This window comes from Salvelinus alpinus, chromosome 1 (assembly GCF_045679555.1).
Source record: "Salvelinus alpinus chromosome 1, SLU_Salpinus.1, whole genome shotgun sequence".
Taxonomy (NCBI): domain Eukaryota; kingdom Metazoa; phylum Chordata; class Actinopteri; order Salmoniformes; family Salmonidae; genus Salvelinus; species Salvelinus alpinus.
In genome coordinates this window covers 97,358,924-97,382,757 of record NC_092086.1, presented here as the reverse complement: position 1 = coordinate 97,382,757, position 23,834 = coordinate 97,358,924, and the positions used below count along the sequence as shown (strand labels likewise).

General features: G+C 41.0%; 2 protein-coding genes and 1 long non-coding RNA gene across 4 annotated transcripts; 2 read left to right on the top strand and 1 right to left on the bottom strand.

The window, feature by feature from the left end:
- The first annotated feature begins 13,668 nt into the window (after positions 1-13,668).
- Positions 13,669-15,470, top strand: LOC139535564 (avidin-related protein 3-like). The gene is made up of 4 exons (XM_071335086.1): positions 13,669-14,072; positions 14,257-14,470; positions 14,941-15,061; positions 15,255-15,470. The coding sequence occupies exons 1-4, from the start codon at positions 14,007-14,009 to the stop codon at positions 15,286-15,288; spliced, it is 435 nt and encodes a 144-aa protein (XP_071191187.1). The 5' UTR covers positions 13,669-14,006; the 3' UTR covers positions 15,289-15,470.
- A 1,311-nt stretch (positions 15,471-16,781) lies between these two features.
- Positions 16,782-21,384, bottom strand: LOC139535552 (uncharacterized). Of its 2 annotated transcripts, XR_011667155.1 has the most exons (7): positions 21,210-21,341; positions 20,124-20,190; positions 18,364-18,504; positions 18,032-18,175; positions 17,761-17,886; positions 17,477-17,591; positions 16,782-17,190 (listed from the first exon to the last, which is right to left on the bottom strand). It is a non-coding gene; the product is annotated as an uncharacterized lncRNA (long non-coding RNA). The 2 variants fall into 2 exon arrangements; XR_011667154.1 differs by lacking the exon at positions 20,124-20,190 and having other exon boundaries at positions 21,210-21,384.
- On the top strand, positions 21,385-23,044 carry LOC139535549 (avidin-related protein 3-like). The gene is made up of 4 exons (XM_071335047.1): positions 21,385-21,646; positions 21,831-22,044; positions 22,515-22,635; positions 22,829-23,044. The coding sequence occupies exons 1-4, from the start codon at positions 21,581-21,583 to the stop codon at positions 22,860-22,862; spliced, it is 435 nt and encodes a 144-aa protein (XP_071191148.1). The 5' UTR covers positions 21,385-21,580; the 3' UTR covers positions 22,863-23,044.
- The last annotated feature ends 790 nt before the right edge of the window (positions 23,045-23,834 follow it).

The window sequence follows — 23,834 nt, the reverse complement described above, 5'->3', positions numbered from 1 at the left end:
ACTGTTCCCCATTTTGGAAGAGAATGTCCAGCTTATTCATAAGGGTTATGAAAATCGGATAATCCAACCATTTAAAACTAAACACAGGAATAAAAAAGTTGACATCTTTGCAGGCTCTGGAAGCTACAGGAGAATTGACAGACTTTGTAGCATTAGCACCATCATAAAATTCACAGGCTAAAATTGTCACTTTGTTATTAGGGGCATAGTCCATTGAAGCGATTCTTAGAGCTTTCAGATCACTGCGTCCGCAGACCTGTTCTTCCAACGCATAGCCCGGCAGCTGTGTACCACTCAGAACCTGTTCAATTTTACAGAGAGCCAGCCTGATCTTTAGCCATTCTCTCATCCCCAGAGCAGGAGAAAAAATCCCAGGTTTTGCCTGATAAACGGGTTTGGGGCCACTGTCTGTGAATATCTTTACCGTAGAATCCTCCGGGTGGAATATGTAAGAAATGTGGCCTTCACTCGTACCCAAAAATCCTTTAAAACATTCTGGAGCTTCACACAGAACTTCTTCAAGGCTTTGGTCACTGGGTTCATGACAAGCCGAGCATAACATCCCTAAAATTGGCATAGGTGGCATTTTTGTTTAATATTCAGGGGGTTATCATGTACAGACTTAAACAGGGGGATTGTTCCTAGGGCTTTATAAGGCTGTGCCCCTGACATTAGTGTTTCCTAGACAACAACCCCGGAGGGCTATAAGCTATAAAATAGGCCTTACTCTTTGAAATGTTCAGCACACACACCCCCAACCACCCCACCCCACCTCAAACCAAAAGGGGGGTCAGGACAGGAAACCCTGGGCTTGCACGCGTCAGCAGAACATCAGCAGAACATAGGGTCATCAATCATTTTTTTGACAGCTGGACTTAGGGTCATCAATCATTAACGGTTGACCTGTCAAATGGACCCTTACTCACCCCATAGCCCCCACCTAACCAGGCTTGCCTGACCAGAAGACATGCACACGTCATCACTACATAGGGTTCACATAGAGTTCACATAGGGTCATCAATCAAAATTTTGACACGTCACATCTACTTTAATCTCTCTGAGAATCGTTGTACCATCTAAACAGCTGCGAAATGTCTTTACATAACTAAAAATATATTTTCAGCTGTTTGAAGCTGGCATACAAAACTGAAAGTAAAAGAGACAAAAACGAAACTTAAGAACCGGAAGCATAGAAATAGCGCACATAGAATACATATACCCCTTCTTAGACTTTCAATGAGAATGACAGATCTATAACAAAATGTCTATGTGAATTTCGTTGGGTCGCCCAAAAAGTTACATATTGCAGCTGTAAATATTGACATTTTGCACATTATAAAAGGCAAGCTTGTTCATTTGATTTGATATCAAATGTCGAACAAAAATCAAAGTGACTTCTCCACTGACTCAACCTGAAGAATAAGGGATACTCTTGCTAATAGGACATAATGTCCTGATACTATTATGATGGTTATTTATCTCCCAAGTGTCGCACTTACGTTTTCTGAGGGAAGTTTCTGTGATCGAACTCAGAATGATCCCACTGACTTTCGAAATCGTGCGCCTCGACATCTGAATTCCTAGGGATTTCTTCTACTTGAGTCTGATATACACCGTTGTGGTCCTCATATGTATTCATCGAAACGATTTGTTGGTCGTGATGGTCGACGTCGCTGTACACCGTGTTATCATACCACTCTCCTCTCGGATTCTGTCGTCTGTAGAAAGCATCCGGAACAAGAGTCATACATCGGGTTAAAGATGGGGGATTTAAAAGCGGAGTATCATCGACAACAGTTGATGGCAACGGTTGGGGATCAACCTCCCACTGCTCAGGTGCGCTCTCATGACCTTCGTCTCTATTGGGTGGGGAGGAAACCGCGGCTGCCCTCATCATGAGTGTGTGGCTTCAGGGTGGTTCCAACAGTCTTTTCCTAGTCTAGTCCTGGTTCTGAAACAAAAATATGCACCAAATAGCTACCAATACATCACTCTTGAGCAGTCACAATAAATTAGGGGGAGCAAATCTGATGTAAACCGATGTAAACTGAAATCCAAATCAATTGAGATACTTTTGTCTGTCAGCTAGTGGTAATCAAAATGGGGTTTTATTTTTCATCAACTCATCTCCAAAAAGGTTGACATAAACTCAACTACTGTGTGATCTATAATGGAGAAGGCCCTTTTAACATGTCAGACAATCCCTGTTGTGTGATCTAGTGGAGCAGGTACCCATATATAACATGTCAGCTGCAATCATTTTCGTCTGTGAACTGCCAAATTTTCCATGATGAATTGGGGCTGTCTGTTGAATCCCAACATCCTACTTTTGGGCTTTGGTCCACTTCAAAAGCAAACAGGGCTATCAAGACTGGTGTGTTCTGTAGTGCAGCAGGTAGCGCATTATGCTAATCTAATGTGACACACTATCCACGCAAACACAATTTTGTCTATGCCAGAGAATGTAACTCATTTGGCCCGACAGCTTTCTCGTTTCAGCATTGAGAGATATTTCATTACCGAAGGTTGTATTTAGATTCATTACTTAAATGTTATGTGCTTGGGCACTGATCTTGTCTTGTGTGAGAATTGATAACAAATCATATGTATGCAATCTTGCTTGCACCCATCGGTGGCATATCACGCAGTTTCGCAAGGCCCCCGCAAGGTTTTTGTAATTTGTTGTTTTTGCGGAAAATGGCTAACTGCCTGCAATTATACACATTTTGCCATGGGGCAGAGAGAAAATGTTGAGATGTATAGCTAATTTCCTGCTAATCTATACATTTTGCTATGAGGCTGAGAGAAAATGTTGCAGTTTTAAGGCTAATTTCCTGTAAAACTAAACATTTTGCCATGGTTTATGACGTGTTCATATTGGGGAGAAGGACCGACGTTCAGACCCTAACAAATAAACAAATAATATATATATATTTATAGTATTAGTGGTACATCAGTGGCACCCATTCATGCCATTATTTTCAGTGGATTAGATTACAATAGCACATCTGTGCCTATATGGGTTGTATATGCAGCTTTAACAAATAAAAATCATTGAAGTTGACAAAGAAAATAGGAAAAGTACAGAATAATGTGCTGGGCAAATCAGTGAAAAACAACAAGAGTTCAGAGTCCAGGTTATTAAAGGATCCCTCTGGTTTAGCCTAATCAATGGCCTTGCATGACCCTTAGATGCCAGGATCAATGGCTTTGATTATTGGAGGAACACCTTTGTCATGAGTGTCGAACGCCCACACTGCTCAATGCTGCTTGATGGAGAGCCCTCCGTGCCTGGTTACCAAGGTGCTCTGACAAATGTGGAGCTCCAGGAAAACATTTCCCACAAACTTACTGTGAAAATGTGAAGTTTATGAAACAGAGTATCATAATATAAATGGAGGCTACTTAACATATGTTATATCACTGGGATATGAGAAAATGTATAATGAGTAATGGTGGTATAGTCCAACATGCTGTAAACATGTATAGACACAGAATGCCTGATATTTAAAATTAACTAAGCTGCATAATTAATATTTTGAAGATCTTCTTTGAGTATCGAAGACAATGTAACTAAACTACCACATAACAATATACAAAAATACATTTTTTCCAGCTTCACACGATTCTGTAAATCCATCACTGATTATAATGCTGTTTCTGTCTGTCTGACAGGAAGCTGTCTGGCACACACCCTCCCACCCACGCACGCACGCACGCAGGCCCCACACACCTAAAGCAATAAAGCTTGATCGTCATATTAAAATAATTTACCCCATGTGAGGCCAGTCAAGTGTGTTTCACTCATTAAAATATATCGTTTTTTTAAAGAAAGACCATAAAACCATAGTGTGTAATTTCCGTCAGTTAAATTAAGACAGGATATTGAATTTTAGTGTAAACTACTACCCGTCAAGCCCAAAAGAACCACCATCTATTTCAAAAGTCACAGTTCTTGAGGTGGGGTAGAATATGCCTAGTCATGGGAAAATCTAGATAGCGTACTCCTTCCTTCTGCTCAAAGCCCATTGGAGGATAAGGTCAGAGGGGAGGGACCTCTGGCTTTCTCATCCAATGGGTTTTGAGAATGAGGCGAGGCGAGAGGACGCTTGGAGTATGCAATTGAGATTATTTCATGGTGTTGATTACATAAGGTGACTGGCAAGTCTTTAACCCAACGGAGAGTGTCTGGTATGGGGTTAATTAGTGAAAAAGTGAAAATCAATTTCTAATAATTTTGATATTGGATAAGCTGTGTTAGTAAAACGTTTATTGGAGACAGGAGAACAAGTGGAGACATAGGACGAGGTGGATAATTTTATAATAAGGCCGTTTTATTCAAGTGTAAAGATATCAGGCAAAAGCGTGCACGGCTCCTTTCTGTCTGATTCTTATGAAATCGTCGGAGAAGAGGCCCCTCTAAGCAGTACATACAGATTATATAGGCAACAAGCAAAGTAGGTTGATCTTGTCGTCTGGCCTTCCGATTGGTCGATCTGGGTCGTCCTGTTCGGCCTGATGTCGACGTTCCATTGGTTCTTCCCACAGTCCTTTGTCCTAGTCACATCCAAAGGCATCCTGCATGTGCGTTTGTTTTCACAGGCCCTATTCATGGGGGAGGGGATGTGTGTGTGGGTCTGACAAAGTAGAGGGGATGGGTGCATGTTGTGCCAAGAATAGCTTATGTTGAGAAGTGGTTAAAACAAGTTACCAGTATCTTATACAATTTCTTACAAATCCCCCTCTTCACGTCTCACAAGAGACGTGACATAAAAGTAAAAAAAGACAAAGCTATGGGATAAAATTTGTCTGAGGACAAATTTTGTAATTCCCCCTCTTCACGTCTCACAAGAGACGTGACATAAAGGTTTCTTAGTCCTCAAATAGATAGACAGGTCCAGCTTCCCCATCATCAAGCAATGGGAACATTTGGGCCCTTTCCTGATTAGGGTCTATTGCGGCAGTGATAACACGGCTAGCAAGCGTCCGCGCACATGGAATGCAACAGCATCCACAAAGTACAAGAATGCCCGCAAAGACGGAAATAGATACTAGGATAGAGGAAACCAGCGTCTTATATTTACCAAAAGCATCCATCCATGAGTCCCCACATAGAAGTGTCCACTCCAGAATGCTGTTTCATCTTACCATTAAGGGTACGAAGTCCCTCCAATGCTACAGTCAGACTCCCATCCGTAGCCGTGTTGTTGGGAATGAAAGTACAACACTGTTCACCAAACATAGTACAGGCCCCCCCCCGTTCTGCCAATAACATATCCACCGCGATTCTATTTTGAAATGCCATCAGGGATGTAGCTGCCAATTGTCCATGGACCGCCTCAAAGCCTTGTTGAGTCCAATTACCCAGTTTCTGGATATTAAAATGAATGTAGTTAATTCTGCCCACATTTTTATTAACCGTACACCACCAACAGACAGAAGATTCAAACCCAGCTGTCACTTAGTCCACCAGTTTATATTCATCTGGCACCCCCTAGGGACACCAATAGCATCAATGTAAGTTGAGTCGTAAATAAGCAAGGACCAAAAAGGAGACCACTCCAATAACTACACCTGGAGTGGCCAACCACACATTAGTAACCCAAAAAACGAGAATATGTTAAACCCTCAGGTCCATCCCTCTATACAACCTGTACCAGGTGGGCTCGTCGCCACCCGGGAACTTCAAACCTTCACAACAGGGAGGACAAACATCACTTTTTATTCATTCGACAACATCAACTACAGCAAACCAAGGGTCCTCCTCTGTCAAGCCCACTTTCCTGCGGAAGCTTGTTTTCGTATCAGCCTCTCCAACTGGAGCATCAAGCAGCGGCATCATACCATAGGCCCTTTCCACATCTGTAACAGACTTCAAACAAGGTATGATACAGGCAACACAAAAATGAAAAACAACAACTAGTGTCAGAAATCCAGTAATCATCATTGCAGTATACTTACCAAACCAACCACCCAGCCAGAGAACAGTCCACTCTCCTGCACACCTGCAAGACCCTTCATCTCCACTGATAACCTTGCCAACCCACTCAGAGCTTTTGAAATGCTCCCATCCGGACTAGTATTGTTTAGGGACAAACGTGCAACACTGTTCTCCAATCATTTTACATACACCTCCCTGGTTGGCCAGAATCATGTCCAGTTCTAGTCTATTTTGTCTACTGGTTTGAGAGGTAGCCTCCAATCGTTCAGCCATCCCCGTAAGTACTGTGTGGGTGTAGTTTAACAAATCATTGTTGATTATAGTAGATATAATTGATCCAAGCATTCTGCTTAGCATCAACAATAGCTGGGCCAAACTGGGCAATAGATGCCACAGGCCATCATTCCTGTTTGATGTCTGGTATTCGTGGGGGACCCCTATTGGGACCCCAACAGGTTGGTGTGCATGTTATCTGTACCCTCGGACCAAGGAGCGTCACGGTTCTGCCGTCTCCTGGGTTGGTACCGAGTCTCTGTGTCATGTGCAGCTCCCAGAAGTTGATTAGCTGTAACCTCAATAATAGGCAATGGTGTTATCAGACTGGCCAAAACACATGTGCAACGACAATTTCCTTTCAAAATGGGGGTCAACTGCCTGGCAGGTCCACACATCCACCATACATCAGCAACACCTCTAGTTAATAGTGACATTAGTGATGCAGGCAGCAGTAGGGAACCTCCCATAGTCTCTACCTCTACCTGTACCAGTGTTACAGCTGTAATATCCTCCATATGCCTTAACTCCCCACGGTACCTTCTGGGGAGGTACTTCTGGGAACACAAAACTCAAGAGTTTTACACAAGGTTGAATTTGGCTTAAACTTTCCAATATACACATCCAACCTTCCACATTACTTAGGGCAAATGGGTGAGCAGCCAGAATAGGTCTGGCATGTCCACATACGACACAGTCCTTTCTATTAAGTATTCTGTAGGCCAACCACATATTCTCCCTTTCCTCATAACCAGTTTCAGTCCCCAATTGTTCACTATCTTAGATGTCTTTTATATTTATTACCTGTACCAGATTGGAGAGCTTAGGTGATGGCGTGGGACTTGGTCTTGAAGTGGTGGAGGAGGCCGGCTGAACCCTGGTCCGTTAGAACTGGTGGTGGTTCTGGCAACACTGTGATGGTAACATCCCCATCGTATCCTAATCAGACAGCTCAGGACTGCAAGCAGTCCTGTAAAACCCCACCCTCTCCCAAAGAACACATCATCAGCCAGAGGTCAAACAACACTTTCACTTCTATGAACGTACACAGTGAGGAAAGGTCGGGGTCAGGGAATTTTCATTAAGGAGTTGACCCCCGAGCTTTATTAGCAACAGTTCTTCTCCTTAACTCTGTGATCATTCGGCAGTGTCAGTGTGTCTCACCCTCCAAGTGCGATATGCCCCCAGGTCGAGTGAATCACCTTCTCCTTTAATTCACCTGCAACGCATAAAATCCTGGACATACAGATTTGGTTAACCACCAGTTTCTCATTTGTTTTATCTGATTATATATTTAACTTCTATACCTATTTGTTAGCTATAATTTTGAATTTTACATTAGTTTATTTTCCAATAGGCCCCATCCTATCCTAGACCACAATGTACCCCTCCCCCGTTTGATACCTGGCTCTGGCCAGGTATCAACCTTACCTACTCTAAATAATGACTTAGTACATTATAATATAGAAACGTCCCATTCATTCGCCGCATATCCAATTCTCCCTTGGGCGTACATTCATATCTATTTTTTTCCAATTCTCTGTCAAGTGACTTATCTACTTTAAAATGTATCTGTGCTGCTTATATATGTTAAACCCTTTCTCTCCTTTCTTATTTCACAGCCTACCTTGCTCATTTCCCGGTCCACCCTCCCCACTCTACTCTCAAACCTTCAAAGTCTCAACAGTGCGGGGTAGACCCATCTGTCTGCCTTTTTCTAATAATAGTCAATAACAACTATGTGTTCTTTTGCAATATTAACTAAGTGTCTCACTGTTTTGACTTTATCTATCCCAAATGGATTTAAAATAACAACATGTCTTATAGTGTCAATCTCTAAAGTCCTTACATAACCTTAATAAACCTATCTCTATCTTCTAATGGCCAAAACAAATGCTAACCTTATGGTCAAGAGTTATAAACTAGTATCCCAAATGACACAAATTCATTATTCCCACTACATTCTCCCGTGAGTGATCAAGTCACCGGAAAATGCAATGAAAATAGGTCAAAAAGGTTACACCTACATTCGTGTTCCATACCATATCTAGGCATACCAAAAGAACCCTTCATCTTCTCAAAGTCCCTTGCCTAAATAAAACTCAGAAAGTAAAACTCCTATTCCAATATGAGTGTATTCTTTTAAGATATCTTGTCTCTGGGAACACGGAAAACCCCTTAACCCAAACGTTTACCACAAAAACAAAACCTAATAATTATGATAATACCCTTTAATCATTCGTTCTAAATTTCCCCGATGTTTCATGTAACACAACTGTGATAAACGTGTACTGTCCCTTTAAAAACTCCCTGCCAGCCATACCAGGTTGCGAGTCGTTCATTGTTCCCCATAATGAAAACAGATCACGTTTAGAATACGTTTACTTTTTGTTCGAATTCTCTGGTGTTACCTAAACAAAAACCAATAACTTTCAGCAACTTTTGAAAAGTATCTCAAAGCTATAATGTACACATTTTCCCTCTAAATGACACAACCAATTTTCTCTAGCATAATTTAATACGGCCACACCCGGTGGGGAAAGTACACATTTTATCCCGTTCCTCCTATAATACTCAATGCTAAATTCAAAGTTGTGGTTAAATATATGGATTTGCCAATCATTATCAAATGTTAAATATACAGGTTTAGTACTTTTATCAAATAGATTAGTATAGTTCAAATAAAGATATGCGTTTACTAGCGCTCAACCTGTGTTCAGAACGCAGCAACTAGCCAATATAATACCAAAAATGACTGTCTTATTCCTGCCTCTAGGCAAAACATCTAGTTACCCCAACTAAGTTTGGCAGCAAAACTATCGTATAAGTAAAATCGACTTCTCAACTTTCTCCATTCCAAAGTGTAAACTTACCATATACTTCGCTAAATTTATATCGCATGTCACCCAATCCATAACAATAATATCATTAGTCTATAAATTTAACCTGAATAAGTTATTAAACGTATTCTCTCTACTCCGAATTGGTTTTAAGTTTTTTCTCTGTCACCAGCACTCAAACAGGCTCCTGGGAGACCGTTGAGTGCTGCAATACTGCCATCTTCTGTCCATTCTCTGTATAGCTCTCCACCCCCAAACTATTCTAAGAGTTATGAGTGTGTGGAGGAATATCACAAATAAGGGGCCAGATATCCCTAGTCTTGCCCAGGGAGGGAGAAATGTCCCTCTAAATGGGCGAGGTTCCTTTTTCAGGGGAGGCGGAGTTTGATGCCGCATCCCCTGAGTCAGGAATGTCTTCATTTGGAATCGGATTTAAGCTGTTTAAATCAGCTCTGACTTCTGTCAGTGTTCTAGAAGGGATTGGGCCTGGAGTGCAATGTGTGAGGTGGTGCCAAGGTGCGCCTGATTTACCTTTGACCTGGACTGAGTGTGAAGTAACCTCCCTCACTTCGTACTGTCCAGTCCACCTGGGTTCTAGCCACTTTCTCTTGTGGACTTTTACCCCACCCAGTCACCAATTTTTTACCTTCCGTGGTGCCGGATCTCTCGTCAGCTCCCCTTCTGGACCTTGTGAATCTGTGTGGAGAGAGCTGCAGAAAGTTCCGTCAATTATCAGACATTACAATTTGTTATACTTCAAGGGCGGGCATATGACCTCCCTCCCTTGGTGGACCAAGCATGAGGAGAGAGATGGGTGCCTGCACCTGGCGAGGCTCTCATGGCCATCAATGCCAGGGGCAGGGCTTCAACCCAAATCAACTTCAAACCTGCACATACATTTGATTGGCGCGTTTCACGAGGCTTTTGACATTGTGGCCTGTACACTAACCCAAACTTGTGCACAATACCCAATCTTTCCTCCACCTGTCTCAGGTGTTGGTTACTGAAATGGGACCCGTTTGTCGGATCGGATTTGCCTTGGAACTCCACAACTTGGTATGAGTTCAGTCTGCAGCCACTTAATGACTCACCTGGCATCCTCACGTGCTGTTGGTATTGCCTCGACCCATTTGGAAAACCTGTCTACCATTACCAAAAGGTTATTTTTGCTTAATTATTATTATTATTTATTTATTTTTTAAACAGTGCTGAACGTGAATTCTTTGCACATCAGATATGCTGCAACTCCATGTTGGGTGTGGATTTCCAATGGATGGCACATTACCAGATGAGCTGTTTTTTTTTTTTCAATAGCTTTTGCCACTTCAGCCGCATACCTGGAGCATGTGGTTTGTCCTACTTCAATGTGGTCCAGTTTGGAGGAGTGATACATCACCACTCTACTCTCCCCCTCTGTTTTGTACCTTCTTATACTGCATCTTTCCCCCTGATCTATCTTTCATTCTCTGATCTAAGTATTCATTGAATTTGTGTTTGGGGACGGTGGTCGTGGCCATTTTGTCGTTAAGCTATGTCTGGCTCTATGCTATTTTGGTGCACTTAGCCCATCACTGGCCAAAACTAGCAATGTATCTCTGGTGCTGACACAGTCTTATCTCTGGTGTCTGTCTCCCCCTTGTGTACAAAGAATTTTATTGCTTTATGTTTGGCGAATTAATTAAATACTTTCCCAAAGTATTTCGGCAATATCCTTTTGGAACGATCTACTAGTATTATCTAGCGCTTCTATTTTAAATATAATAATAATTTTAGGAACTATTTTCAAACAGTTATTATTCGTTTTCACTTTTTCGATTATTTAAATACTTTGCCAAAACATTTCAGAAATGTCCTTTCGGGACATTATATTAGTATATTCAAGCGTTTCTAGAATAAATATTTAATTAATTCTAGGACTCATTTTTCTCAAAAACTAATTAAAAAACTGAAAACTCAAAAACTAACTTAATTAATTAAATACTTTCCCAAAGTATTTCAAACGTGTCCTTTTGGGACAATATATGGTGTATCCTAGCGCTTCTAGAATAATTATCAACTGAATTCTAATTCTTAAATCAATCCCAACAGCACGGGAGAGAAAATTCAAGTCAATTTATCAGCAGAAAATAGCTGCTTCACAGCAGCTCCCACAATCTGACTCGGCGGTCACACAGCCTCAACCTAGCATATGGCTAAATAGTAGCAATCGGCCTCGTGGAACGTTCAATCACTCACATTGATTTGGTGTTATCGACTAGTCTCGGTTCTGCTCATGCAACTTATTTCATATTTCATCATTTAATTTCATCAATTCCTCACTGGTATATCAGACTACTTGGAATACATTTCAGACAAAATTCATTTAATTCCTCACTGTTATCAGACTACTTGGAATACATTCAGAACACGCATAGCCTTCTGTCTACTGGAATGCCAACTCCAGTAGGCTCAGGTTCGCTATTCAATTCCTCACTGGTATATCAGACTACTTGGAATACATTTCAGACAAAATTCATTTAATTCCTCACTGTTATCAGACTACTTGGAATACATTCAGTTAATTCCTCACTGTTATCAGACTACTTGGAATGGGATTTTTAACGCAGATATCCTTACATCATGCCTTAGATTCTAAACAATTTCACATAAATTTAACAACAATTCATACCCACTTCAGTACTCCTGATCATAATTTAGATATTGGCTATAATACAATATGCAGATTTTGATTAAACCGGCTCTGCTTACCTTAATATTTTCGAGCTCTTTGATCAGTTTCCTGGGTGAGTTGAATCGCCGACGTCTCCCTCGAGCGGGTCACCTCTCCTTCTTGAATCTTTCTCCCACTCGCCTCCTGTCTCATCAACTCTCTATGGACCGAATTGTAAGGCTGTTAACCATCCTCTGCTACCAAGTTCTGTTAGTAAAACGTTTATTGGAGACAGGAGAACAAGTGGAGACATAGGACGAGGTGGATAATTTTATAATAAGGCCGTTTTATTAAAGTGTAAAGATATCAGGCAAAAGCGTGCACGGCTCCTTTCTGTCTGATTCTTATGAAATCGTCGGAGAAGAGGCCCCTCTAAGCAGTACATACAGATTATATAGGCAACAAGCAAAGTAGGTTGATCTTGTCGTCTGGCCTTCCGATTGGTCGATCTGGGTCGTCCTGTTCGGCCTGATGTCGACGTTCCATTGGTTCTTCCCACAGTCCTTTGTCCTAGTCACATCCAAAGGCATCCTGCATGTGCGTTTGTTTTCACAGGCCCTATTCATGGGGGAGGGGATGTGTGTGTGGGTCTGACAAAGTAGAGGGGATGGGTGCATGTTGTGCCAAGAATAGCTTATGTTGAGAAGTGGTTAAAACAAGTTACCAGTATCTTATACAATTTCTTACAGCTGTCCGAAAATAGTTAACCACATCACCACACGATTAACCTCATGTTACTGGTGAGGTGATGCGACCAAGGAATGTATCGGAGTTGGTCCATTTACCTGTGAATCAAAATTGCATTGCTGTAGTGGCCTACCAATTTCAAAGACAGATTTCCGAGTGATATATCTATGTGAGGAAGATAAACATACGTAATGTTAGTCCAGTCATACATTCACTAGGGAACATGGTTCTTTACAGTTTAATTAATGTTTGTTATAGGTTGTTGACAATTATGCTTTCATGGAGTGATGGAGTAACCTTGTTCAAGTCCAATAAAATAGCACCCTCTATTGATCAACATAACACATCGTTTTCTGTATAGATTGAATTGATGATGCGTATCAAATATATGCCCAGGATGATATAATGCTGAATTTATCATCGTCCATAGCTAGATTTCGATTCAATTGGTGACAGATTATCATGCGAATATTCTAAAGTCCGCATGAATAAAACATGTGCATTTTCACACCAGAGACGTGTTTCCATCAAATGGACTTGTTGCGGATACAAGTCTGTGCGTGATGACAGAGCACATAAAATAACTTGTGTGGTTAAATTCCCATGTACTGAATAAAAAGTTGAATGGGTTTCCGTTGCATTTTCAACTCTACTGTTGGTTTTGTTACAAAACATTTTTGCGTTACGTAGCCAATGTGCCCATTCTGGTATTGGCACGTGCGCTCTAGCCAAAACGATGACATTATTATGGACAAAAGAGGGATATTATTTTATTTGTTAAATGTTAGTCAATCATTGATATCACCAGAATAAGACCCTCGATATTTATTGGAAAGGAGCGTCAAGCACATACCGTGCACTTTCACCACCCTGTGAAGTTCATCATCATGTATTTCATATGTAGCCTAATAAAGTGCATGCTTCCCCGACGAGTAGTAGTGGGAGGACCACACACCATATCATTTCGTGAATCACAAGTTTACTTCGATATGATGGTTATTTTATGAATATTTTCGCATAAAGTCGTTTCCACCGACATTGCTCGCATAGTTAATTTTACCTGCACAAAAGATCCACCAGGTCTAGGTTATTTTGTGCCGTGGACATTGTGAAAGTTTACCGACAAAATGTTCTGTTTCCATCAGGCCTGTTATGACATTTCCTATCCGACGTACCTTACTCACATAAAACGTTTGGATGGAAACCTGGTTCATGTTCGAGAATTGTCGAGACGGGTGTACTGGCCAATCGGTTAACCTACAGCCAACAAACTAGAAACTCTTGTGAGAGGACTTGTGTTGACAGAGAAGAAACACCTGCTGCAAATGTTCAAATTAGGGGTGAATTTCAATAGTCCTCTTTTCCTCAATCTGCATTGATTTTTAACTGCTGGTAAGAAGTGACAGCTAGACTATTGGGATATACACCCTGTTCATGAATTAAGTCTTGTTAGAAAGGGCAGGTGCTGATTGGTTTGGGGGAGTGTATAGTAACTTGGTAAATCAGTATAAGAAGGGAATGAGCTGTTCAGCAAAGCAACTTGAAATAATCAAACATGAAGAGTTTTGTTGCAAAGTATATCAGTGTCCATGCTGTGATTTTGGGACTGCTGCTACCTCAGGTAAAAATACAATTAATCAGTGGGCTCCACTATTACAATTTGAGCAGTGTAACAATACAGATCATGTAGTAGATAGAAATCTGAGACTTGATTTTACTTCCTGTTTTAAATATACTATGTCATGAAGTGTGTCTGCTATTATTGACACAGTAGTGGTGACCTTATTTTGCATGTGTTCTTCTAGGCAATCCCATGCAATGTGACGGGAGTGTGGCGAAATGAGCTGGGCTCTGTGCTTGATATTGAGGCGGTCGGTTCTGAGCTCCGAGGCCTTTATCAGAGTGCAGTGGAGACTGCTCCAGGAGTCACGGGTCCAGAACAACAGGCCAAGTTACTGGGTGTGACTAGTAATCGGGGTCTGCGAACCTCTGTGGCTTTCTCTGTGTTATGGGAGGCAGGTGTGTAAACCCTGGAATGTGTTCAGCAAGGCATTTTATTTTTATTTCACCTTTATTTAACCAGGTAGGCTAGTTGAGAACAAGTTCTCATTTGCAACTGCGACCTGGCCAAGAGGAAGCAAAGCAGTTTGACACGTACAACAACAGGGTTACACATGGAATAAACAAACATACAGTAGAAAAAGTCTATATACAGCATGTGCAAATGAGGTAGGTTAAGGGAGGTAAGGCAATAAATAGGCCATGGTGGCGAAGTAATTACAATATAGCAAATTAAGACTAATGGTAGAGATACTGGGGTGCAAAGGAGCAAGATAAATGCAGCATAATGTTCGGAAATATATTTTGTACCACTAATTGCACCACTTCTATCTCCAACCTTCCACAATGTGGCCCTAGTCTCAATCTGAATGACCTTGACTGTAACAATGGCTGTGATGCAATTGCATCATAACGCCTGTCCCCCCCAGGTTCCTGTAGCGCTTGGGTTGGTCAGTGTTTCCAACTGCCTGATGGGAAGCGAGTGCTGAAGACCCTGTGGATGCTGCGCTCTGTGGCTTCATGCCCTGCAGACAACTGGAAGAGTACCAGGTAGGCTACAGCTCCTCACTACTTAGCATAGGTTGTGGGGGGGATGTTACTGTAGAACACAATTGCCCTTCACTAAAAGCCTACTGACATGAGAGCTACAGGGGTAAACTCAATGTTTTTAGAGCTAATTCCTATATGGACATTGAGCATATTTGTATACCATTTGTTTTTTAGACTTTCTTTTTATCATTAGGATGGGAGAGGACACTTTCATCTTCATTTCCTGAAAGCAGAATGTACTGATCATCTGGCAATGCTGCATTTGGTTTGCTGCCCTCTACTGAATTTTCTTTTATACTCCCTGAGCTGATCTCTCATCCATGCCATAAACTATGAAACTTGTTCAATTCATGAATAAAAATGTGTTATTTACCTTGTCTTGCCTGACATAAATAAAAGTTTAAACTCAGATGGGGATATGTTTGTGTTTATTCTCCAACAAACGGTCTGTCAAATGAACATGGGTGGTACCAAAGTGGGATAAACTATTGTTTCAGACATTACAGAGCACTGGTGCATTAGGCTTGGGTTTCTATGCCAAGGTAACAAACCTATTGACCACGTTTACATGCGCACAAATTTCCTGTACTGTTCAGGGTACTCGTGTATTCTACTTGAGTTGACGCATATAAACATATCCCGTTTACATTGACCCGAAAAAGCTTGTATCCCGGTTTAGATTTTTGCCGGGGGTGGGCTACTGTGGCATGTACAAATCTTATCCAGTTTGCTGTTTTTTGCAGGGTGTGCAGGCCCAGTTTTGCATATCGTGGGTTCTGTGATGGTCAAACAAATCACTTCAAAAAGTAGGCTACCTGTGCAGGTCAATCCACTGTAAATGATTTTGTTGATACTCTGTCCTGGACTGTAGCTTAGTGGCTACCTTCACCCCTAATTTAGAACTTTCTAGTTATTGAAATTTCAGGTAGGCTATAGTTAGGCCTACATGTAGCTTCTGTCAACTTGTTGCCCCAGACATGAGTGCTCACCAGAATGTCTTGCATTGATAATTATTGCATTAATCACCAGTAAAGTTGCCTGTTTCGTTTAGGCGCTGGGGAGAACACAGATTGGTCTTGAGCAAAATGTCCATGTCATGTTTGACCGGTTTTAAGGAAATTAAAAATAACATGACTTGTCTTGGGTGTGTTTTTTGTGGTTGATACTGTCTGCATAAGTGTCAACACATTACACATGCATTTGCATTTTCTCGGTGCTGAAAAATCCTTTCTCAAGATGAATTAACATTTTACTGCCAGAAATGCATATTTCTGCAGGAGTAAATAAATGCTGTATGTGAGCTGTTATAGGCCTACAGTCAGTGTTCATATTTCAGTTACTACTCTATTTAGCCCATATGAACTTAAGAGGAATATTCTGTTTATTCAGGGTTACTCGTTAGCGGGAAATCAAAGGTGTGTGTAAACAGCTTATCCTGAATAAGGCCTTAAGCGGGATACTGTCCGCATGTAATCGTGGTCAATGATTCCGGTCCCTACACACTGCATAGGATATCTTTAGCCACAATAGTGGAGGTACACTATAAACCTCTAATTACATGGTGACTCATCTTCAGTCTTTGTTTTCATCATGTAGTTTTTAACCACTTTAACTGAAATAAATTAGGTTTTTAAATACTATTAGGTTCGCAATAGATTAACCAATGTGCCACTGGATTATTTGTCAGCATTTTGTACAATCAAGCAACTGATTTCAGGCACTTCTGTAACTTGTCGATGCAAATCTTTAATTTAATTCAATGTACTCAGTGACTGTGATAAAACAGTTATTGACCCATTTGACCTTCCAAAAATGTCAGGTGTTCTCATGTACAATCACATCTCCGTGCTCACCACGCAAAGAGCAGGAAGCCACTGAATGAGTTATGGTTGAGTATCATCATAGACTTTTTGCTTAGGACCCAAGCGCATGTTGACCGTGTCCCATTTCTGCAGCTGTAGTGTGATCACACTGGAGAAATGATCAAGGCCTGTGACTCTCATTGTCTAAAATATACATCATCGTAGCGGTGTTCTTAATAAGTGCTACACCCCTGCTGGATGCACTGTCAGCCCCTGCAACAGTATATCTGAAGTAGTATGCTCCTCTCACTGGTGCGGTGAATTTACCTGTATCAGAGAAGAGAAATAATCACCATCCTTAATTCAACAATGTGGGTTACTGTGCTATGCTTTCATGTGCTATAATTGAAAGTCCAGTGCCTCTGAAGGTCATTGTGGTGGCTCTACATACTCATTTATAGGTCCTTATGAATATATGATATGCTGTGTAGATTATCCCACAGCAAGAAGATGTGGCCTAATACTTTATAAAGATTTAAAACGATGCAATATATTTGCTGTATAAGAAACACAACAATGGATAGGGAATATACATATGAATGCAGCAGGGTACCTGTGGATGTACTGTAAGCATCTCCGATGTTTACATCTACTCACTTGTAGATCAGGTCATAATAGTAAATAATAGTAAATGTCGTTGAGGAAGGGTCCAAAGTAGCCACCAATTCCTAAAGATGCAGAGAATGACACCTTTGGTGTGTCTGTGAGCACAATGTCATCACAAGGTAAAAATGTTGTGGCACAACTAATTATCGATGCACGGATTGTTACGTACTGTAATGTCAACAACTCAAAGCACTATATGTAATGATGGCTAATGTGTACACTTCTCCATACATGAACTTGCTTTCTTCAGCTCGTCAACCTCTCCTCTAAGCTCCACCACCTCTGACTCCTGCTCTTGTAGCTGGATCTCAGTGTTGTTTGACCTGCTAATAAGGACCTCTAGTTCCCGGGCTTGAGCTAAGGGAAAGATATCACACTTCCTCCCATGACAACATTACCAAATAACATCTGTGTAATCATGTATTGTTCTCTTTAGCAGTACCACAAACCTTTTTTTGTATGACAGAGGTCATTTTTGACTTAAATGTAAAATAGCACGTACCATAATGCTCCCTCCACAGTGCTACTACTTCAACTTTCTTCAGGTTATCCACCATAGCTCTCAGCTTCCCCACTTCTGCCCCCTGCTCCTCTAGCTGGATCTCAGTGTTGTTTGACTTGGCATTAAGGGCCTTCAGTTCCCGGGCTTGACCCAAAGGAAATATATCACAATTAATACACTAACTCCCAACGACAACATTACCAAAAACCATGGTGTTGTATTTGAGATGAATCCTTTAATTTGTTCTCTTCAGCAGTAACAGACTTTGTATTGTCACTGCCAGAGGAGATTGTAGACCTGTAAACAAGAGGGTCTGCACTGTGTGTACGTACCAAAATGCTCACTCCACAGTTGCACTACTTCTGTTTTCTGACGTGTCAGGTCCTTCTTCTGTTCCCCGGCCTCAGCCACAGTGCTATTCAGCCTGACATCAAGGACCACTAGTTCCTGGGCTTGCAATTATACACATTTTGCTATGGGGCAGAGAGAAAATGTTGAGATGTAAAGCTAATTTCCTGCTATTCTATTCATTTTGACATGAGGCTGAGAGAAAATATTGCAGTTTTAAAGCTAATTTCCTGTAAATCTAAAAATTTTGCCATGGCTTATGACGTATTCATATTGGTGAGGGGCCCGACCTCCAGGGGACCCTAACAAAAAAACAAATAATATATATATATATTTATAGTATTAGTGGTAGATCAGTGACACCCATTCAATGTCATTATTTTCAGTGGATTAGATTACAATAACACATCTGTGCCTATATGGGTTGTATATGCAGCTTTAACAAATAAAAATCATTGAAGTTGACAAAGAAAATAGGAAAAGTACAGAATAATGTGCTGGGCAAATCAGTGAAAAACAATAAGAGTTCAGAGTCCAGGTTATTAAAGGATCCCTCTGGTTTAGCCTAATCAATGGCCTTGCATGACCCTTAGATGTCAGGACCAATGGCTTTGATTATTGGAGGAACACCTCTGTCATGAGTGTCGAACGCCCACACTGCTCAATGCTGCTTGATGGAGAGCCCTCCGTGCCTGGTTACCAAGGTGCTCTGACAAATGTGGAGCTCCAGGAAAACATTTCCCACAAACTTACTGTGAAAATGTGAAGTTTATGAAACAGAGTATCATAATATAAATGGAGGCTACTTAACATATGTTATATCACTGGGATATGAGAAAATGTATAATGAGTAATTGTGGTATAGTCCTACATGCTGTAAACATGTATAGACACAGAATGCCTGATATTTAAAATTAACTAAGCTGCATAATTCATCTTTTGAAGATCTTCTTTGAGTATCGAAGACAATGTAACTAAACTACCACATAACAATATACAAAAATACATTTTTTCCAGCTTCACACAATTCTGTAAATCCATCACTGATTATAATGCTGTTTCTGTCTGTCTGACAGGAAGCTGTCTGGCACACACCCTCCCACCCACGCACACCCCACACTCACCACACCTAAAGCAATAAAGCTTGATCGTCATATTAAAATAATTTACCCCATGTGAGGCCAGTCAAGTGTGTTTCACTCATTAAAATATATCGTTTTTTTAAAGAAAGACCATAAAACCATAGTGTGTAATTTCCGTCAGTTAAATTAAGACAGGATATTGAATTTTAGTGTAAACTACTACCCGTCAAGCCCAAAAGAACCACCATCTATTTCAAAAGTCACAGTTCTTGAGGTGAGGTAGAATATGCCTAGTCATGGGAAAATCTAGATAGCGTACTCCTTCCTTCTGCTCAAAGCCCATTGGAGGATAAGGTCAGAGGGGAGGGACCTCTGGCTTTCTCATCCAATGGGTTTTGAGAATGAGGCGAGGCGAGAGGACGCTTGGAGTATGCAATTGAGATTCTTTCATGGTGTTGATTACATAAGGTGACTGGCAAGTCTTTAACCCAACGGAGAGTGTCTGGTATGGGGTTAATTAGTGAAAAAGTGAAAATCAATTTCTAATAATTTTGATATTGGATAAGCTGTCCGAAAATAGTTAACCACATCACCACACGATTAACCTCATGTTACTGGTGAGGTGATGCGACCAAGGAATGTATCGGAGTTGGTCCATTTACCTGTGAATCAAAATTGCATTGCTGTAGTGGCCTACCAATTTCAAAGACAGATTTCCGAGTGATATATCTATGTGAGGAAGATAAACATACGTAATGTTAGTCCAGTCATACATTCACTAGGGAACATGGTTCTTTACAGTTTAATTAATGTTTGTTATAGGTTGTTGACAATTATGCTTTCATGGAGTGATGGAGTAACCTTGTTCAAGTCCAATAAAATAGCACCCTCTATTGATCAACATAACACATCGTTTTCTGTATAGATTGAATTGATGATGCGTATCAAATATATGCCCAGGATGATATAATGCTGAATTTATCATCGTCCATAGCTAGATTTCCATTCAATTGGTGACAGATTATCATGCGAATATTCTAAAGTCCGCATGAATAAAACATGTGCATTTTCACACCAGAGACGTGTTTCCATCAAATGGACTTGTTGCGGATACAAGTCTGTGCGTGATGACAGAGCACATAAAATAACTTGTGTGGTTAAATTCCCATGTACTGAATAAAAAGTTGAATGGGTTTCCGTTGCATTTTCAACTCTACTGTTGGTTTTGTTACAAAACATTTTTGCGTTACGTAGCCAATGTGCCCATTCTGGTATTGGCACGTGCGCTCTAGCCAAAACGATGACATTATTATGGACAAAAGAGGGATATTATTTTATTTGTTAAATGTTAGTCAATCATTGATATCACCAGAATAAGACCCTCGATATTTATTGGAAAGGAGCGTCAAGCACATACCGTGCACTTTCACCACCCTGTGAAGTTCATCATCATGTATTTCATATGTAGCCTAATAAAGTGCATGCTTCCCCGACGAGTAGTAGTGGGAGGACCACACACCATATCATTTCGTGAATCACAAGTTTACTTCGATATGATGGTTATTTTATGAATATTTTCGCATAAAGTCGTTTCCACCGACATTGCTCGCATAGTTAATTTTACCGGCACAAAAGATCCACCAGGTCTAGGTTATTTTGTGCCGTGGACATTGTGAAAGTTTACCGACAAAATGTTCTGTTTCCATCAGGCCTGTTATGACATTTCCTATCCGACGTACCTTACTCACATAAAACGTTTGGATGGAAACCTGGTTCATGTTCGAGAATTGTCGAGACGGGTGTACTGGCCAATCGGTTAACCTACAGCCAACAAACTAGAAACTCTTGTGAGAGGACTTGTGTTGACAGAGAAGAAACACCTGCTGCAAATGTTCAAATTAGGGGTGAATTTCAATAGTCCTCTTTTCCTCAATCTGCATTGATTTTTAACTGCTGGTAAGAAGTGACAGCTAGACTATTGAGATATACACCCTGTTCATGAATTAAGTCTTGTTAGAAAGGGCAGGTGCTGATTGGTTTGGGGGAGTGTATAGTAACTTGGTAAATCAGTATAAGAAGGGAATGAGCTGTTCAGCAAAGCAACTTGAAATAATCAAACATGAAGAGTTTTGTTGCAAAGTATATCAGTGTCCATGCTGTGATTTTGGGACTGCTGCTACCTCAGGTAAAAATACAATTAATCAGTGGGCTCCACTATTACAATTTGAGCAGTGTAACAATACAGATCATGTAGTAGATAGAAATCTGAGACTTGATTTTACTTCCTGTTTTAAATATACTATGTCATGAAGTGTGTCTGCTATTATTGACACAGTAGTGGTGACCTTATTTTGCATGTGTTCTTCTAGGCAATCCCATGCAATGTGACGGGAGTGTGGCGAAATGAGCTGGGCTCTGTGCTTGATATTGAGGCGGTCGGTTCTGAGCTCCGAGGCCTTTATCAGAGTGCAGTGGAGACTGCTCCAGGAGTCACGGGTCCAGAACAACAGGCCAAGTTACTGGGTGTGACTAGTAATCGGGGTCTGCGAACCTCTGTGGCTTTCTCTGTGTTATGGGAGGCAGGTGTGTAAACCCTGGAATGTGTTCAGCAAGGCATTTTATTTTTATTTCACCTTTATTTAACCAGGTAGGCTAGTTGAGAACAAGTTCTCATTTGCAACTGCGACCTGGCCAAGAGGAAGCAAAGCAGTTTGACACGTACAACAACAGGGTTACACATGGAATAAACACACATACAGTAGAAAAAGTCTATATACAGCATGTGCAAATGAGGTAGGTTAAGGGAGGTAAGGCAATAAATAGGCCATGGTGGCGAAGTAATTACAATATAGCAAATTAAGACTAATGGTAGAGATACTGGGGTGCAAAGGAGCAAGATAAATGCAGCATAATGTTCGGAAATATATTTTGTACCACTAATTGCACCACTTCTATCTCCAACCTTCCACAATGTGGCCCTAGTCTCAATCTGAATGACCTTGACTGTAACAATGGCTGTGATGCAATTGCATCATAACGCCTGTCCCCCCCAGGTTCCTGTAGCGCTTGGGTTGGTCAGTGTTTCCAACTGCCTGATGGGAAGCGAGTGCTGAAGACCCTGTGGATGCTGCGCTCTGTGGCTTCATGCCCTGCAGACAACTGGAAGAGTACCAGGTAGGCTACAGCTCCTCACTACTTAGCATAGGTTGTGGGGGGGATGTTACTGTAGAACACAATTGCCCTTCACTAAAAGCCTACTGACATGAGAGCTACAGGGGTAAACTCAATGTTTTTAGAGCTAATTCCTATATGGACATTGAGCATATTTGTATACCATTTGTTTTTTAGACTTTCTTTTTATCATTAGGATGGGAGAGGACACTTTCATCTTCATTTCCTGAAAGCAGAATGTACTGATCATCTGGCAATGCTGCATTTGGTTTGCTGCCCTCTACTGAATTTTCTTTTATACTCCCTGAGCTGATCTCTCATCCATGCCATAAACTATGAAACTTGTTCAATTCATGAATAAAAATGTGTTATTTACCTTGTCTTGCCTGACATAAATAAAAGTTTAAACTCAGATGGGGATATGTTTGTGTTTATTCTCCAACAAACGGTCTGTCAAATGAACATGGGTGGTACCAAAGTGGGATAAACTATTGTTTCAGACATTACAGAGCACTGGTGCATTAGGCTTGGGTTTCTATGCCAAGGTAACAAACCTATTGACCACGTTTACATGCGCACAAATTTCCTGTACTGTTCAGGGTACTCGTGTATTCTACTTGAGTTGACGCATATAAACATATCCCGTTTACATTGACCCGAAAAAGCTTGTATCCCGGTTTAGATTTTTGCCGGGGGTGGGCTACTGTGGCATGTACAAATCTTATCCAGTTTGCTGTTTTTTGCAGGGTGTGCAGGCCCAGTTTTGCATATCGTGGGTTCTGTGATGGTCAAACAAATCACTTCAAAAAGTAGGCTACCTGTGCAGGTCAATCCACTGTAAATGATTTTGTTGATACTCTGTCCTGGACTGTAGCTTAGTGGCTACCTTCACCCCTAATTTAGAACTTTCTAGTTATTGAAATTTCAGGTAGGCTATAGTTAGGCCTACATGTAGCTTCTGTCAACTTGTTGCCCCAGACATGAGTGCTCACCAGAATGTCTTGCATTGATAATTATTGCATTAATCACCAGTAAAGTTGCCTGTTTCGTTTAGGCGCTGGGGAGAACACAGATTGGTCTTGAGCAAAATGTCCATGTCATGTTTGACCGGTTTTAAGGAAATTAAAAATAACATGACTTGTCTTGGGTGTGTTTTTTGTGGTTGATACTGTCTGCATAAGTGTCAACACATTACACATGCA

Bases quoted from the DNA above. Each gene is read 5' to 3' on its own strand.
- LOC139535564 (XM_071335086.1), top strand. From the start codon at position 14,007: ATGAAGAGTTTTGTTGCAAAGTATATCAGTGTCCATGCTGTGATTTTG. The intron at 14,073-14,256 runs GTAAAAATACAA...GTGTTCTTCTAG, and splicing joins TGGGACTGCTGCTACCTCAG to GCAATCCCATGCAATGTGAC. The intron at 14,471-14,940 runs GTGTGTAAACCC...TGTCCCCCCCAG, and splicing joins CTCTGTGTTATGGGAGGCAG to GTTCCTGTAGCGCTTGGGTT.
- LOC139535549 (XM_071335047.1), top strand. From the start codon at position 21,581: ATGAAGAGTTTTGTTGCAAAGTATATCAGTGTCCATGCTGTGATTTTG. The intron at 21,647-21,830 runs GTAAAAATACAA...GTGTTCTTCTAG, and splicing joins TGGGACTGCTGCTACCTCAG to GCAATCCCATGCAATGTGAC. The intron at 22,636-22,828 runs GTAGGCTACAGC...TTTTATCATTAG, and splicing joins GACAACTGGAAGAGTACCAG to GATGGGAGAGGACACTTTCA.